This window comes from Takifugu flavidus, chromosome 10, assembly GCF_003711565.1.
Source record: "Takifugu flavidus isolate HTHZ2018 chromosome 10, ASM371156v2, whole genome shotgun sequence".
Lineage (NCBI taxonomy): Eukaryota > Metazoa > Chordata > Actinopteri > Tetraodontiformes > Tetraodontidae > Takifugu > Takifugu flavidus.
The window spans coordinates 14,081,372-14,099,367 of NC_079529.1; the positions used below are offsets into that span (position 1 = coordinate 14,081,372).

At 43.8% G+C, this 17,996-nt stretch overlaps 1 protein-coding gene across 2 annotated transcripts; it reads right to left on the reverse strand.

Annotated features, from left to right (window-relative positions):
- Positions 1-5,387: 5,387 nt before the first annotated feature.
- Positions 5,388-17,840, reverse strand: si:ch211-1i11.3 (mitogen-activated protein kinase kinase kinase 5). 2 transcript variants are annotated; one of them, XM_057044992.1, is made up of 28 exons: positions 17,279-17,840; positions 17,054-17,193; positions 16,153-16,340; positions 15,889-16,057; positions 15,674-15,780; positions 15,390-15,560; positions 15,204-15,316; positions 14,788-14,947; positions 14,491-14,641; positions 14,001-14,105; positions 13,704-13,753; positions 12,880-12,975; positions 12,512-12,596; positions 12,231-12,364; positions 11,721-11,848; positions 10,477-10,613; positions 10,280-10,385; positions 10,045-10,202; positions 9,454-9,655; positions 9,151-9,316; positions 8,731-8,899; positions 8,296-8,481; positions 8,091-8,196; positions 7,767-8,004; positions 7,532-7,647; positions 6,693-6,760; positions 6,528-6,604; positions 5,388-5,998 (listed from the first exon to the last, which is right to left on the reverse strand). In XM_057044992.1, the coding sequence occupies exons 1-28, from the start codon at positions 17,613-17,615 to the stop codon at positions 5,923-5,925; spliced, it is 3,939 nt and encodes a 1,312-aa protein (XP_056900972.1). In that variant the 5' UTR covers positions 17,616-17,840; the 3' UTR covers positions 5,388-5,922. The 2 variants fall into 2 exon arrangements, with proteins under 2 accessions (XP_056900972.1, XP_056900971.1); XM_057044991.1 differs by having other exon boundaries at positions 6,693-6,790; positions 17,279-17,834.
- Between the last annotated feature and the right edge of the window lie 156 nt (positions 17,841-17,996).

A 17,996-nucleotide genomic window follows, 5' to 3' on the forward strand; every position in this document is an offset into this window, starting at 1 on the left:
TACTTACCATTTTATAGTTAACACAACACACAGGCATTACAACATTTCTTTGTAGATTATACAAATGTTTTAAATATTTCAAATTAATATAGGATGAGGCCCAATACACATGCTGCACCTACCAATGCTTGATGCTGTTATGATTTATAAAGTCTTAAGGTTCCCATGAATAATTGTAAAAACAACACTGGATTTTCCTGTCGGCCAGGTTTCTGTTTTGAGGGATTGATGTTTGATGATGTGTTAACAGGTTAGTCCACCCAGTAAAAAGGTACCGTCACATGATCTGATCTGTTTTGGTTTTTCAGTGAGAAATTAATTCCAGGAACAAGAGAATGTTTGCTAAGTAACTTCTTCGAAGTGTCTTCCAACCACCTGTGGAGCGCTCCTAGCATCTGCCAAGGTGGGGGCTGGGCCAGAGGCCTGATCGGCACGCTTGAGAGGGGACACCCACTCAAAAGAACACTAGAGGGGTCTTTTGTGCAGCTGTTGAATCTTATTCAATCAGTCACCCAAGGACCACCTGTTACTGCAAGGGGAAAGTGGGGGATGTAAAAGAAGGTGGGGGTTTCAGTAGAACACGTTACAGATTCCACAAACTTTAGATGTTAATCATATTGATAAAGCATTTTCATACATCAAGTATTTTTTGCTGCTCAAGCATTTGCAATTCAGAAAAGATCCCCTGACTTTCCAAAGGGAATTCAGAGGAATGTCTGGCCTCCTTTAACTAAACCTTTTGAAGCTCTTCACCATTTCACTTTCCTCTGTTGGGGGCACAGAGGAAAGTTAGGGTGTGCACTAGCACACCCATGCACACTGTGAAAAGTGGAAAAAGTTTTTCTATTTTAATTATAATTAATAAGTTTATTAATAATTCATCATTTCAATTAAAACTGAAAGCACATTTCTAAATTGGCAGAATGAGAAAAATAACAACAATAAAGCATTATTGTTTAGCTTAGTTTATGCCAGGAGTTTGAGCAGTAAAATGAAAGAGATCAGAACAAAAGCAAGTCAGGCTGCCCATGTGTCCTGCGGTGCTAATGACCCATTCGAACTAAAGTGGCTGTAGTTAAGAGAAAAAACAGCACAGTTGCCCTCAGTTAACCCCATTTACAAGTTCCTGAATTTGTAAATGATTTAGTTACAGAGCAGTTTTTGTCTCTACGGTCTCATTTGTACAATCTCTTTCAGGTCATGCCAAGTTCAGTAAGAAACATCTAACTACTCATCCACAATTCACTTATGTGACCATTAAAGACAGGAAGTTTAGAAACCCCAGCACCATCTTCATAAGAAGTTCCAAGACGTTCTATAACACAATGAAAACTCGATCTGAGAGTTGTCAAAAAAAGATTTTGCGGCACTATTACAGCCATCAATAAGCCCTTGTCAAGGTCTGGGTTTAATCATAGAACAATAATATCCCCAGAGGGCACAGACACAATCTACACTACACGCCTCTGGATACATCACCTCTGAATGCAACGTGATGGTAGCAGCAGTGGAGTAGCACAGGGAAGGATGAGCATGAATTAACTCTGCTCTGTTTGACTCCACTCGTGTGATCTAGCACTTGATTGCAAGCACTTCAGCATGTGTTCAGTTGGCCCCATATTTGACCCTTTGCAACATTCATGGCTTAATCCTAAAACCCTACTGTTGGGTAATTTTTCATTGTGGGTGACTAACTGTGATGGTAGTGTTCTAGGGTGTAGTCAGATGGGTCAAAGATCAGGCGTACGTCTAGGGGGCCTGAAACAAATCATTTATAACTGTGATGCCTTTTGTTTCCTGTAGAGTGATTAAATCAGACACTACATCACACGTGACACTGGCAAAAGCCAGAGAGGTCCACAGAGAGAGAGAGAGAGTGTGGGAGAATTCCACTATTCTTTGTGTTCTTGGGTTCTGGGGAAAAGAGCACTGGTTGGTCTGAATCACCTGAAATTAAACGAGGTGAAGTCCCGATGTCCATGTCCAACTTAATTGACCCCCTCCCCAGTGTTGGCCATGTTCCAAGGTGACATCATCAACCTTTCAAACTCTGAATACTCCCCAGCGCGAGCAAATGATGGGAAGTAACCAGTCTCGTCTGGTGCAAGGAGGCACCAAAACCTTCTAATGGGAAGTATGAAAAGATATAATTTCATATGTTGGCATCTAGCACCAAGTATGATAGGTTTCAAAAGGAGTTAAAACTTGGTGGAACGTGTTCACTGGAGTCTAAGTCCTTTAATTACATTTACTTTATATTTATTTTCTATAATGTGTTAAACTTACCTTAATTCAACCTTTGTGTTTTTCGAAAAATAACCCTAAAAATTGTGGATGTTTCACTTGCATTCCTGTCGTCTTGTCTGATTTCGCAGGAAAGTGCTTCACGATGCCATCTGATAAGGCGAACCAGAACGATTCACACACAGTGAAGCGTTTAGGAGCAATTTGGGGTTTGGAATCTCAACAGCGGACATTTAGACATGACTGACTGCAGAGGGCAGAGATCAGATCAGCTATCTGTAGGCGCTCTGCCAACCTCACGAATGCTCGATCACGCACAAACTCCAAAAAGCATTGCACGTTCATAAATGTCTATGTGTGACCTCTTGGGAGGATCTGCAGTGATCTCCCCTAGCTTCCCCTAAATACAGTACATGCAACAAGAAAATCATTTGGGAAGTAAATTGAACTGAGATATCAGAAAGCTGTTGTCCAGTAAATGAAATGGACATTTGCTCAGACCAACCAGTCAGCATTCCCTCTCTTCAACAACAGGTGGCATTTCCCAGGGGCTCATTCTCCCATCTTCCGTGAGGAATGCTGCTCCACAGCAGTATGCCTCAAACAGCAGGGAGACCATGACGTAATGGTCGAAAACATGCTATCAAGAAGCAGGGCCAAAACACGTGGAATCGGCTCCTCTCTCTGCTCACCCCCAGGGCCCCTCTCTTTTCTCCTTGTACTCTGTCCCACCCCCGCCCCCTACCTCCCTTCTGCTCCACCGCACACACTGTTTATGAGTGCATGAATCGCTCCATTTCATCCTGCCCAACTCCCAGCTCACTACCAACCCCACAACCGCTTCTACCCCCCCACCTTTAGCTTTTATTACCATGACAACACACAATGAGGAGAAAAAGAGGGAGAGGAAAAGAGCGGAGGTGAACGAGAGGGAGGGAGCGTGTCGTGCTGACCTCTGCTTCTATTTTTAAGAAGGGAGATGACCACAGGAGCGGAGGGTTACCCTGACCAACAAGAGCGCAAAATCAGCAGCAGACAGCCTCTCAAACAAACCAAAAAAAGAAGAAGTCTTCCTTCAGTCTTTTAGCAGACTGAGGGAAGGCATCAATTGTTCATGCTGAACTGTGAACAGAAACAGTGCTACTTTAGCAGGACTGTGGGCGTTTTCAGACTTAAATAAGTAATATTCATCCTCAGGTGATACTGAACTCTTGAGAAATGTAGTTATACGACATGATACATCTATGAATTCATGAAACATTGTGATCAAGCTGTGTTAAATCTGCTTGATGAAATATATACTAGATATTTTGTGTTTTCTTATCTTATTATAATATCACGTTATATGTTGTACATTTCCGCCCATTTGTATTGGAAATCATTCATTCTTTGTCATACGGATCAGTGGCCACCGTCAGACAACAAAGACTACGGGTGAAAGGTCTGAGGTCACACACACACACACACACACACACACACACACACACACACACACACACACACACACACACACTCACATAGGGAGATTAGTTGCTTTAATTCAACTCCCTGGATTATTGTCAGGATTAAACCTATATGTATTAAATCTGTTGAAGGAATACTTCTATCCAGCTGTAAACACAACAGCTGTCCATCACTTGTCAGGCTGCTAATAAACCATTCCTTTGCAGCGTAAACCGGTGTGAAATGGAAAAGATAACACAACTTTATTAAGCGTATGTATTCGCTCCTCCCCTTGAGGCTAATGAAAATGCAATAAATTCCTCAGCAGCAATTAACAGTTGCCAGTTATACTATAGTCCATCATATACTAAATCTATTGGAAAGCATACAAACGTAAACCTACTCTCATGCAATCATGCACACTTCCAATTCATTGTAAGATAGAGAGACAGATGAGCCAGTTTATAAAGTTTATGGGATGGATGGCTCCGACCTGATATATGTGCATGTGGTAAATATAGCCAAGCACCCACAGGCATGTGAGCGGGCATATGGACAAATCTGCCATCCTGTTTATGAGCTCTGTTAGACAATATTCTAATTTGTCCATTTTTGAAGCATTAATGTGCTCTTTTGTGAGACCACAGCCTTTTTGAAGCAGGACAGTCTCTGTGAGCTGCTACATTACTTATCAAATCTGCCAGGAAGTGGCTAAAATTAGACTATTGCAAAGGTGAGTCTTGAACAGTGTGATGGCCCTGAATAGACAATGGCATGCTTTATAATCTCCAGAGATTGCGAACCTCCCAGTGTGATGTCCCCAATCCTTAACACCCCACCCACCCACCCGCCCACACACACACAAAAAACAGTCCTCATTATCTTCCCATCAGTGGCTTTGGTTCTACACCAGACACAACAAAGGTTGGAGGATTTACTGTAGATTAGGAAAATGGCTTTGAACACAAATTTCACTTTCAGTACGGAAAAGGCCTCACTGTGCACTCACAATTTTGTGTGTATGCCTGATTAATTACATCAGCAAGACAGCTGTAATGCAGTTGTGCTTTTACTCACATTACATTTGATCATCTGTAATCCTAAATGAGGTGGAGGCGACGGTGGCTCTCTGCATCGTTGCTGGGAGGCACTGACACAGCACATCAGTCACGTTTCTAATTTTCCTGATGTTTAAGATTAAATTAGTTCTACTATGAACACACACTCATAAACCATTTTCACTCACACAAAATGTAATGATGCCTGATCTCTATTTAAGGAAATAAAGTGACAATTACAATAATACAGCTTGAAACACATTTTGTGGTCATCTCGAGTCTCTTGCCATTGAAGGTGCGGCACGTGTTTGAAGATTTACTCGGAATATCAGAATTCATTAATGAATACTAATCATTTTATCTCCTTATCTAGCATTATCCTCATTATGGGAAAAATAAGGACGGAGGCAAAGGATCCATGGTCTGGAACGCACGACAAAAACACACACAACAGAGATGACACACACACACACAGTCATTGTTTCTCAGGAGATATCATCATTGTGAAAACAGATGAGTAAACGCGGATGGAATTTTAGAGCCGTCTGTCTTCTTACAGCCAACATCATACCGAAGTACCTCCTGACTGCACGCACTTAAGTTTCATTTTTACTTTCCACAAAAGGTTTTGAAAGAATTAAATGGACAAGAAAATGAGATTTATTATAAATACAGCATGACCTTCAACCAATAATATGCAACGGTTACATTGACACAAATGATGGATTTTCATTGTACTGTGACATTTGATAAAGGATAAAGATGCAAAGTAAAGTGCACATGAAGCCAGACAAAAGCCAGTCTTAATACTACTCCTTGCATAATGTTGCTTTGATAGCAGAAGTTGTTTCTGCTTAATGCAAAACACAAAGCCTCAACAAGAGGCATCATTAAAATGTGAAGTCAATACTTCCATAGGCAGATACTCTATTCTGCTAGTTGAAGCCCTGAGAAAATGTCCAAATGTCATCCAGACAACATTTCTGTCAGATTCTTAAATTCCAACATTCCTTTGAAATAATGGAAGCTCCCGTTGTTCATTTAAAATAAGCATCAATAAAGGAAACAGTGAGATCCAAAAGGTTTTCCATTTCCTTGTAGTATTTAGCTGATCCTGGACCAGCCTGTCAGCTTTGCTGAACGACGCCAGCGGTGATTAAAGAGTAGTGTCCTTCCTCTAGTCCTTCCCTTTGTTGAGCTGGTTATTCCTGTGCGCTGTGATGGCTGCCCAAATTCGACACAACATGCCACCTCTGAAAGAGCAACATTGTTCAATTTGTGGTGCGACGTTACAAATGATTCAGAAGTCCATAAGAGATCTATCATCCATAGTTGTGGTAGAGTAGTAGCGCTGATTATTAACCTGTAGTTCAAATACAGACATTTACCAACTAGTTCTGGATATTTGGATGTACAATGGTGACCTATAAAGATTCCAAGACTGGCTTATTATTAGTTTTCTGCATCTAGCCGGACGGTAACATCCAACCAATCCTCTTTGGAGCTTATGTGTTAGTAAGATAACAGATTTTATAAAATGTTCAGGAAATATTGATCAACGGAGGATTACATTTTGGTCATTTCAAGGCGGCCAAAGGACTTTGATCATAAAGCAACTGACGACGTTAGGAAACCTTGTCTATCTACTGCCTGTATATACACACACACACACACACACATATATGAAACTGCGGATGTATGTCAGAGTACTTGGAGAAATGCGCTGTGTGTTCTAACTTGTGTCAAAAGGTGACCTGAGGGTGAGGTGTGCAGATGCCTCACCTTATTCCACAATACATCAAGTCATCCCTGGAGGCCAGACAGAGGAGACAGTCCAAAGTGAACCTGTGAGAGAGCAACTGGAAAACAGGAACACACAGGTGTATGTTATACCAAGCACCACTGGGGGTGAGCAGAGACTAAGGGATGAGCTTCTGTTAATCTTACCTTATTAATTGAGTCTTGATCAACTGGGATAGACTTGAGCCAGCACACCAAAGCCTTGGCTTCAGGATCTGAGTATGTGTGCGATACCAATGAGTCATCTATAATGGACAGATCGAAGCCTTTCAGACAGGCCGGTGCATTACAGCGTGGATGTTACACTCCATAAACAACACTTAGTACTTTTTCTGCCAGAATACTATGGAGTCACTTTCCGAACATGAGTCAGGTGAAAGCGTCTGATCATCTGACGAGCTGAACATCGGCGTCTGACATAAACCAGTCAGGCAGAAATCCACAGCCTGAAGCCGAGGTGTGTTCAGTTAGCCGAGCATTAAGAAATTATAATGAGAATCACCGAGTATACTGAAAATCCAAACAGGGCTTGGCCACTTTTGCAAATTCTTCCCAAGTTGCAGCTTGTGCGTCAACCATCAGACAACAAGTGGGGCGCCAACACATTATATTCCTAGACAAATGTAAAAATATTGGGTTTTTGTTTATCAATATGTACTTGGGAATCTACATTTTAATTGGTCTAATTAGAAAATATGATTAGCGCAGGTTTCTGTAGAAAACAGTCATTAGTTAATGTGGATTCAAGGTGAACATCAGATCCAGCTCAACAAATATTTGTCTTTTTTTTTTAGAGTGCCTGCAGCGCTGGGTGGGTTGGTTTCTGCACGACAGTGTCAAAGCCAAGAGAAGAAAAACCTGCAGAGTCTATGTTTTCTTATGTTTCTAAGCCTCACACATTGATGCCAGGTGTAAATGAATGTGGAATAAAGGGGTGCCTTAATTTGAGATCACCACAAAAGAATATAGAAGTCCAAGCATTTAACCTTCGGTGACAGCGGCTGCAGTCCTCAGTGCATCAATCTGTTCCTGTTTTCTGCAGACGGAGCTCCTCAGTAGCTCCTGGTACTCTCTCTCCTGCTCATTCAACTGACTCAGCAGTCTGGAAACACAAATTAACTCCATGACACAGCAGAAAGCAGTGCTGCTCAAAGTTACAGTTAATCCCTGTTTCTTTGCCAGCTCAACATGTCTAAAAATGTAAAAATATCTGAAAGGTACCCCAAAGTCTCCAGTCGTAGGTTTCTTAAGGTCTCACTGAGGGGGCAATTGCTGTCGAGGTCTATGGGGTAGTTGGGCCTTCCTGTTTGGACATTCTCTTGTGTGGGAGTCAGCTGTGTGTCTGCTGGCGCCACCAGCTGGTCAGGAACAAGAACAACTGGAGTGTCCGGGCTTGTGCGCTGCTCTTCTGGATTACTGTCCTCCACCTCAAATGAGGACTGCAGCTGGAGTTTCAGCTCTGAAACATAGAGGAGAGTGAGGAAATGAAAGGGGTGGAAAAAAAATAAAATGCTCATAAAACTGCAGTTTAAAATGAAGCTCTACGTGGAAGCAGCACAGTGATGGCGTCCTGGACTGCCTGTCTCAGTAGATTGTCCAGGGCGAACATCCAGTGAGGTTTCACCTCCTGTTGCTTCAAAACCTTTTTCACCTATGCAGAGAGAAGACTGTGAGGAGCAACGATCCAGCAAAAAGCTCATTAAAATTGTAACAGCAGTATCTTCCTGAGACTGCAGTTTGAGGCACGTACAGCATCTTGGAAGCTGAATAGCACCCCCTGGAGGCTATTTGCCGGTATTGCGGCATTGAGCAGCTTAGTCCGAAGTTCCAGCAGGCGACTGGTCAGCTGCATCCTGTCCGGGGAGCGGATGTTTTCCCGCAAGCAGCAAATGAGCTCACTGATGTGGTCTGCACTTAGAGATGATCCTTCACTATGCTAAAAAAAGAAAAAAAAACAACAGTTGTCTCCCATAATTTTGATAAAAAATTAAAATAATAAAAAATTAGGCCCCTTCACGTTCATTTATCTGTAATTAAACTGACCAGAGACAAGGACTGATTCCATTTCTATACAATTAAGTATTCACTTATGTTGTTTGTATAACACAAACCTAAAAATTCACTACACTATGGGCTGCAGTTATTTGATGTCGGGGTGTCTTTCTGAAAGCTATTACTCGCTTACCTGAGGCACAGATTCCTGTATATTTGAAATAACAAGATTGTTGTAGTCGGTGAGGACACGGTGAAGCGTGGCCCTCCTTTCACTGTCCTTTCTGAGCATAAACAGACCAACACTCTCCTCAGTTGATACTGGGCTGCACTGCATTTCTGATGGAGAGTCTTCTGGTACTCTGGACAGAGATGTATAATCAAGACATTATACCGAAAGGATGCGGTTTACTTATTCTTTCAAATGGCAGACATTAGGGTGCGGGTGAAAAAAAAGCTTTCAGGGGAAAAAAAAAAAGCTTTCAACACAGGATGAAGTCGGACCAATCTTACTGAAACCTCAGTGTGGTTTGCCACTGATGTCAGATCCTGCCAAATGATGGCGAAAACAGATATTATGTGGGTCCCTTCTTCTGCTGAGTAATGAACTCACGGCAGGAAGCTGCTGCCAGGCGGACTCTCTGATATGTCATTCGTCTTGAGGGCTGACAAGTGCCACCTCAGGTCCAGGGAAGCGGACAGGTCGATCGAATTGGAGGGCGAATCAATGTCCTCCACAAAGATGGAGATCGGGACAGAGAGGCTGCGTTGATATTCAGCTGCAAAACACAGCAAGACCAGGTTAGATGAGACACTGAACAAATCTGCTCAGGTTTCGGATGTCAGGTGCACGTCGGGGCAGGGCAGGTTCTAGCGGGCCGTGAAGGAATTCAGGCAAATTGAACTGATGATTCACCAATACTAAGGAAGTCTTTGGGGTCTGGCTCCTGCACAGCTTTGGGCTTCTTCCTGGGCTGTGACCTGAGGAAGGCATCCATTAGCAGCTTTGAAGCTGTGGCTCGGTCATCTGGGTTCGGCGTGAAACAGTTCATGATGAACGCCTTTGCTTCATCTGACATACATTCTGGAACCTTGGGGTGGATCTTAAACATGCCCACCTTAAAGGGATAAATAATAGAACGTTATTGGTTATTAGACCGTTAAAATGACTTAATTCATATTCATTTTAACAGGCTGAGAAATATTGCCCATACAGCAATATGAATGTGTGACCATTTTTTAAAACCAAAACACACCAATATTCATTTGCTTGATAATCATAAAATACATTAAAATCATTACTATTCAGCCTGAGAAAAATGCGCATGTTTGCACAAAGATTCAAGTGTCAGTCAAACGTCACTTTTACCAACCACAAGGTGATTCAAACGAGACTAACTCAGGTCCTCCAGAGTTCTGCTTGATGGAAAATACCATAAATGGTGCCACCATTTGTCTTTTGCACGCACAGCATTCGCAAAAATACACACAGCTTTCCCTTGTTTACCTTAAACATGGCTGCCTGAGGACTTCCCAGTTCATGGAATGGGGTTTTGCCTGTTGCCATTTCAATAATAGTGCACCCCAGAGACCAGATATCAGCTGGTTTCCCATAACCCCGAGGTCCCTGGTCTATAATCTCTGGGGCCATGTATTGCAGAGTTCCTAGGAAATCAAAATGGGTAAACACATCTTACTATTGCAGAAGAGTTGAAGCTCGAGTTCCTTCGAACGGACCTTACCAGTAAAGGTCTCGGTGCAGGGGTTGATCCCAGCTAATCGTTTGGAGGTCCCAAAGTCGGAGATCTTCAACACTCCGCTGTAGGTGTTGATCAACACGTTGTCGCCCTGATGGCCAAACCAAACACACGGCGGGTAGTTTCACTAGCGTGAGCGTCTTTCATCATAGATCTGAAGAGAAGGAGGGAGGAACGCTCACCTTGATGTCCCGGTGGACAATTTGATTAGCGTGAAGATATCTGAGCCCCTCGAGGATCTGTTTGGTGTAGAAGATGATGGTTGCTTCATTGTCTTTCAGAGGGCCCCACTTGGAGCGCAGCAGAGAGGACAAACTTCCTACAGGCAGGACAGACAACAAATCAGTTTATTTTAAACAACCCCATTCTGGTGCAAAACCAAAAAAAAAAAAACAAGTCGATGTTTCGCAATGTCCAACTAAGCTGAATGGATTGGAACTGGTTCCATTGTCTCAAAGAATTTTTCACTGATGAGCTGAACCAGTTGTCAGAACCACCCACCGCATAAGCAGATGTTACAAAATCACACTTGCGCAATCGCAGCGCGGGGATGACGACTTCCTCCGAGCTTTACAAAAGCTCGATCATTTTAGACACATAACGACTCAAGGACTTTGGGAGGGCGTTACTTAAGCTGAGGCTCACAACCAAGAAAAACAAAATGTTCCGAAGCGGGCTTTTCATGTTTGTTTTTTTTCCATTTCCACGTAATTCAGTACGACTTAAATGCATTTTGTGGTTAGTTAGTCTTTCCTGAACTGTGTTCAAGCTGTCCTAAATGCAGCTGCTGGTTTTTCAACTCAAACTACCCCCACATACAGTATCTCCTGCCTACGCTCCGCTACATTGGCTTCTGTTAACTAAAGAGGCTAGCTCCAAGTGACCCGTTTGACAGTCGCATCTATCATGTTCTCTCAAGGTCTTTGAAGCTTTCTTTGAGAGAGAGAGTTTGTGTTTTGCTTATAGAGGCTTTTTTCTTACTGTGGGCATTACTTAGGTGGGTCTGTCACATGTTCCCCCTGCATATCTTTGTCTATGGATGAAGCTAAATTTGCCTAAATGGCGTTCATATTAGCAGATTACACTAAAACAGAATACAGAGGGCGTTCAGTAACTTTCTAAGCACATATTTGAATTAACCCAAGTTTGAATGAGTGACTCATTTTACCAGTTACTCACAAACTTTGGTGAATGTACCAGCAGCAGTAGAGCTGGGGATAATGTTGCTATATTTATATATCTTTCATTTTTCTGCTGGCATTTGCAGATTTATCTGCGGCCTAATGAAACTGTTATGAAGAAAAAAATTGTTCCTGTTCGCGGACGTGCATTTTTACTGCGGGGCACAGGATGGCTGAAAAGAAATCGAATGACATTTTATTTTGGAGGCGAGTTTAAAGCGCAACGCTGCAGTATTCCTCAATACCTCCAGGTACTTCCTCCATGAAGATCTTGATGAATCCATCCTCACTGACGGAGCCCAGGTACTGCACAATGTTCCTGTGTTTTAGCCTCTTATGCAGAGCTATTTCTTCATGAAGGGGCTGCGAGTACCTGGGAGAAACAGGGATGATACATATATGTAATATCACAGAACAGAACCTTCACACAAGGGAATCTCTTTGATGATAAGAAACTGGTAGAATTGAGTGTTCTCTGTATTTTAGAGACTTCTGGTGCGGATAAAATCAACAAGAGATGAGAAACACTGTTAGAACATTGCTTCAGTGAATGCATGGCTTTTCATATTTCTGCTTCACAATAGAGAAAACTCTGAAGAAGATTACAAAATCAGCAGTGTGAGATATCAACAGAGCATCATCTCTGCCAACTCTCTTCCTTTTTGGGTGTCGGGGAGGAACAAGCTCATGAGAAATGCTGCACTTCAGCCAATTTCGATTCAAAGGAGGGGAAATAAAGCATTTGCTTCTCATACATGCTGTCCTTTTCAGGGATTTCCTTGATGGCGATGCGTACTTGGTTGCTCAGGTCCCTCCCCGCGTACACCACGCCATACGTGCCTTTACCCAGAACCACGTTGTCACCATTCTCATCAGTCTCGTAAACATACTGTTGGAAACAGAGGAGAAATTCTGAGGAGGTTCTCAAAAAAAGGAGAGAATCATACACAGGTGGGAGTACGGTATTCAACAAAGGCAAGTGTTCTTCTCCATTTTTAAACTAACGGCATGCGTGCAAGATGAATGGAGGACTTGCCTCGATCACCCCCTCGGGAAGATGATCCAGTTGTGTGGACGAATCTTCAGCCTGCTGAAGGAGAGAGTTCACCAGCTCACAGAAACTGGTGAAGAGAAGTAGAATCGGCAGTTAAAGTACGGTAGGTGGTTAGCCTGGAGATTTTTACCACAGGAGCAGGAATGTTTTTACATAATTTCCTTTGCAATACACATTTAAAATCACACAAATATCTCCCCCCCACATAATGACAATAGAGCTCTCTGATTCTTCTTCTTTTACTGCACAAACCAAATAAATGGTGTGGTAAAAATCAGCTTCCTGGAGACCAGCGCACACACACACATACACAAACACATACACAAACACACACACAGCTGGTGACTCACCCATTACAGTGAAGCTGAGAGGGGAAACAGAGCTGGAAGTCATCTGAGTTGTAGTGGACATACAGGAAGCAACTCCGCTCATCAATCTTTGAAGCACTTTAGAGAGAAAATGATGGAGTGAACTCTTCAAATGTCTCATTTCTTTGTTAATATGACAAAACCCTAAAAAAATAAAATAAATAAAAACCACAACCTGGTAGCAAAATAAGTCAGACATTCTCTTTTGAACAGTGCTCATCAAGACATGTTTATACATTTTTAATATCTCAACGTCTTAATGGTTTGTTATTTAAATCTGTGGGATATGCTGGCACTGCAGCTGTTTTAGGGACTTGCAGCAGAATCTCCTCACTGTTCTTAGTTTATGCAGTTAAAACTAAAAAGGCAGAAAATGCGTAATTTTTCTTCTATAGAAAAATGATTAGGTAATTATCCTTCCTCTTCTGTCTCAAGTTAAGATGATGCCATTTAAACCGATGATGTCACTGAGGAGAATCTCAGTAGTGTTGCTTATCACCCAAAGTATGGTATAAAGTCAGCCAGTCATCATTTGTAAAGATTCTGGCACCTTTAAAAAGCAGAACAGAGTTTATTTTTCTACATCAATCCAGCATCTGACAAAAAAAAAGAAAAAACAGGACTCCATTTTGCTGAGGAATGAAAAAAAATAACAACAAAGCAGACCGCTGTTGCTTATTAAAACTCCTGATGACCGGCGTTTCCAAGACAACCTGTATATTTTGAGTGTTTGGCTGTGCTGCAGGCTTAGCCACACCCAAAAGTGATATTTAAGAGGTGTTGGCGCAGTCTCGGCTTTACTTTACCTCACTCCCCGAATCGCAGAGGCTGGGAACGTCCACTGGTGTAAGCCTTTCTGCAGGATGAAGAATAAACACCGCCTGAGTTTGCTCATACACAAAGACGCAGTGACAGAGCAGATTAGACTGCGTGAATGCACATAGGCCTGTGAGAGAAAGTAATACCCTGAGCACTCCTGCCGAACTAAAACTTCATGTGACTTCAGGAGACTTTCTGGCTCTTCCTGTTAAGGTGCACTTTTGTTTATTGAGCCTAAACAACCAGCCGTGCAGGTCAGTCAGGGCGGCTGGGGGCCGACGTACCTTCTGGGTTGTGATGTGTTTCAGCTGAACCGTGCGATTTTCATCCTCCTCGCTCACGCACAAAATGGCCGGCTGGAGGACTTTACTGGGCTCCAGAACGAGCACCTGGAAGGGAGACAAAAACTCTGCTTTTTCGTTACTCCGCATTCGTTAATCTGCTGTCACGCAACAGGGTTTCGTTTTTTCAGAGGGAGCTTCAGATGAAAAATGAATAAATTACTGATGAATGGAACCAAAACAATGACAAGACAATAAATTAATCCTTATTGGAATCTCAAGTGCACCTGTGGCGCAGGACAAGAGGCTAACATATTTGAGGAAGATGTAAGTTTGACTTTGATACAGGTTTTTTTACATTTCCATCATGTTCGGAGGCATGTCGTTCCTAGAACTGAGTCACGAGCTTATATCTTAGAAAAACAATCTCAGGCACAAAGCAGAATAAACACAGCATAAAAGTAGTGTTTGAAGCGTCCCGCTTTTGTCTTACTGGGCAACGGCTGGTGGAAACTGTGGGTTTGTACGTCTGCAGAAGCAGCTCCATCCAGAAGTCCATAATCTCCTGTTTGGGCGATTTCACCTCAGGTAGTTTGGCAAACTGTCGAAACAGGATGAAGGTCTCCATGATTGAAGCCACGTACCTGAAGGACACGCACTAAAATCAATGATCCACTTTAAAAGAGGGACATCATTAACTCTGAAGCTTTGCGGAGGAACCCACGAGGTCCTATAAGCTGAACCAGAGCCCAGAAGAGCCTGACCTGCGCCATCAGGCCCCGGTACTCACCACACGGGAGCCTTCAGCCGGTAAAGTTTTTCACAGGCTTCAATGACTTTCCTGTGTTCGTTAGTGAGGATGTTCGCTCCGAGGTAGAAGCCGACATCCCAGTAGTCCTTCATCTTCTCCAAACTGCCCTTCCGCCCCAGCAAAGTGTTCAGAGTCACCCCTAAAACGGCACACGGCAGATATTTCTAGATGTTTGCATGTCTGAGTTGGCACTTTAAAACAACAGGAAATGAATGACTGCTGATGGTCTGACAACATTTTAGGGAGTTTTCTGTCTGTAGCGGCGTAACAAATGTTTTCACTTCAGCAATCTTTGCATCAATCCTTTGGAACAGCGGACAGGAATGCCCGAACGCCTCCGATTTCCCTGATTATAAGGCGACGCTTGAGATTTAAAATGAAATTATTTCAAGCACCGATTTTACGGATCTCGATGGAAGTCTCAAATTCATGGCCGGCTGCCATCAGAAGCACGACGACGTTGATGCCCGAGTGAAGAGTCGGTTCCGTTTCAAAAGCTTTGCCATACCTGATAAAAAAAGGACAGGCTTTAGTCATTGCACACACCCGCGCGCACACACAAAGGCGATCTGTGTCTGTACCAGCAGCAAGCCTGATCTCTGCTGCTCTGATCACTGAAGCCAGAGCTCATGAACATGTCCTTGTAGATCCGTCCACACAGGCAGTAGATGTCCGACGCCACCTTGTCCCTGGATTCCACAAGCGGCAGGATCAACTGCAAAGCCTTGGCACGGTCTCCGGGGTGATTCCTCCTGACAAGGGAAGTCTTTTTTTTTAACATGGGCTCTTACAAAGCTCCGAAGTGCCGAGATTAACAGATAAAAAGAATAAGGATGAAACTGAAAAAGAAATGAGTACGGGCTACCTGTTTAGAGCAAATATGTAGTGAAACTTTATATTCTGATGTTGCGCTATCAGACACATGGGCAGGTTGTTCAGAGTCTCCACCAGATTGATTATGGAATCATAATCCTGTAAAAGCAACAAGAAATTGCCGGATTCTTTACACCTGACTTAAATACCAAAGCACCGGGACCTTCACCGCACCAACTGAGATGCAGTTTGACGTCTTGTCCTCACCTGAATGTCCCTGTAAGACAGCAGCAGGTTGATGACGATATCTGGGGTGAGCAGCTCCACGCTGTCCAGGCGTTTCTGGATGCGTCTCAGTTCCTTGCTCAGGTCCTGCCCGCTGAAACGCTCCCGGGCCATTCGGATCTCCTGCCTGATGGACTCCCTGAAGTACTCGCTACAGCAAAGAACAGCGGAGGTGTAACTCTGAGCTCGCAGGCTCCAATAAATGCGTGTGGAATTGGACGGGAGCAGACGATGATCCTGGCTGACCTGGATTGAATGTGCACACTGCTGAGAAGATGCACCAGTCGCTCCACCAGCGGCGTCAGCAGGGGCTCCAGCTGGAAGCTGGGCTGCATCAACTCTTTCATACACGTCATCATGCGAGCATCGCAGGCAAACACTTTGCCCTGAGGCGACACCACGTACGGGATGAATGTGAAACTCCCACACTGCTCCTGTAAACCAACACAAGGATCTGAGGGCATATCAAGAGGCTCTTTCGTCCATCCTGTTCCTCCTAAACGTCTTTCATTAGCGACAGCCGCGGCCGCATTCATCTCTCAGTGCAGGGATGTCGTTCTTTAATACTTGCTGTAAAGTATTGTAAAGCAGATCTTTACAATACTTTACAAAATGATCGACATCCTCTGATCAGGCTATCGATGGTCTCAGTGTTTAGGTTGAACCTGAGTTGGGGGTAGGGGTGGGTTCTTCTGCTGTGACCAGTCTTTAACTAGGACAGTGGGCCACACCCAATCCTGATTTTGACATTTTGCTTCTCCTAAAGGCTTTTTTGTTGCTGATGGCGTTGCTTAGGTGGACCTTCCACATGCTCACGGTCCACACATATTGGTGTTATCCTGCTGTGTCGTTTGTTTATGTTAAAAGAAGTGATTTTATAAACTAATCTTAACTGGTCCTCACAGCGTGAAGATTACTCTCAAACAGAAAGCAAACTTGTGCACTAGCCACATGCATGAGTTTGTCAGTTTCACACGCACATGTGAATTCACTCCAACATTGGTAGAACAGCACAGCTGTAGGATAAACTCTTGCATTTGTTGCCAAGCACTAAAGGATTTTTGGAGGTGACCCATTTACAAGAAATACAACACAACCAATTCAGCCTGACATTTAAGGAAAAGTTTGCGCGGTGCTTTGGTTGTACCTTGATAGCCTGCAGGTCGCTATCCTGCTTGTAACAGTATAAAATGATGTTGTTGGTCATGCTGAAACTCTCTCTCACTCCGAGGTGATAGAAAAGGGAAGGCTGGCAGAAAGAGTCGCTCATCTCCGCCACCGCTACGTCTGCAGGGAGAATTTTACAGCCTGGTTCAGTTTGCGTAAAGAGCGTGAACACATGCCGCGCTGGAGTCGACATGCCTGCACTTGCCTGCGTTGTAGAAACTATCCAGGACGTCCGTCGTCCCCAAGGATATTCTCTCAAATGCAATAGTATGTAAAGAGGCGTGCGCGTCCGCACATGCGTCCTTCAGACACGTCAGTGAGAGGTTCTCCTCAGTCTGCGGCACCGACGCGTCCTCGTTGACGATGTACGCCACGGATATGGCTCTGGTCCGACTCCTCGGAGACACGACGTGTTTCACCGCGCCGTTGGCACCCGGATCCATGACCAGCGAGTCCTGCCACAAACTTCCAGCTGACACCCGAAGCGGATCCCTCCTCTTCAGATCATGCAGGCTCATTCGCCTGCGCTCCGTCGTGTACATTTCCTGCCTCGTCCCTTGACCCGACAAGCACGCTCCTTAAACCGCACAGCTTTCTTGCTTGTTTTTGTACTTTCCCCAGGTGCGTCGCCGCCTCCTCCCACGCCACATTTCCATGAACATTCCCGGCACCGTCCTCCGCCTGACCCGCCCTCCTCAGCTGCGCCTCTAGTGTGGAAAACCCAGCATTTATCTCCGAAACGGCGCGTTTGTCAACTTCCACTTCGTCTTCATGAAAAAGGACCACCCCATAAACGCACGATTCTATATTTTCATCTTTTTTTCTAGGACTAATTGCAAAATAGTATCATATATGTGCAAAACACAGACGTGAGGTCTCTTAGGAAATGGCAACCCTGAGAATGGAATTTCACAGGACGTTAG

What these genes read in the sequence shown, in the direction of transcription:
- si:ch211-1i11.3 (XM_057044991.1), bottom strand. Translation starts at nt 17,615, where the DNA reads ATGTACACGACGGAGCGCAGGCGAATGAGCCTGCATGATCTGAAGAGG. An exon ending in GCGACCTGCAGGCTATCAAG is followed by an intron (nt 16,341 to 17,053) that starts GTACAACCAAAG and finishes GTTGGTTTACAG; the next exon opens with GAGCAGTGTGGGAGTTTCAC. An exon ending in CATCGAGATCCGTAAAATCG is followed by an intron (nt 14,948 to 15,203) that starts GTGCTTGAAATA and finishes GTGCCGTTTTAG; the next exon opens with GGGTGACTCTGAACACTTTG.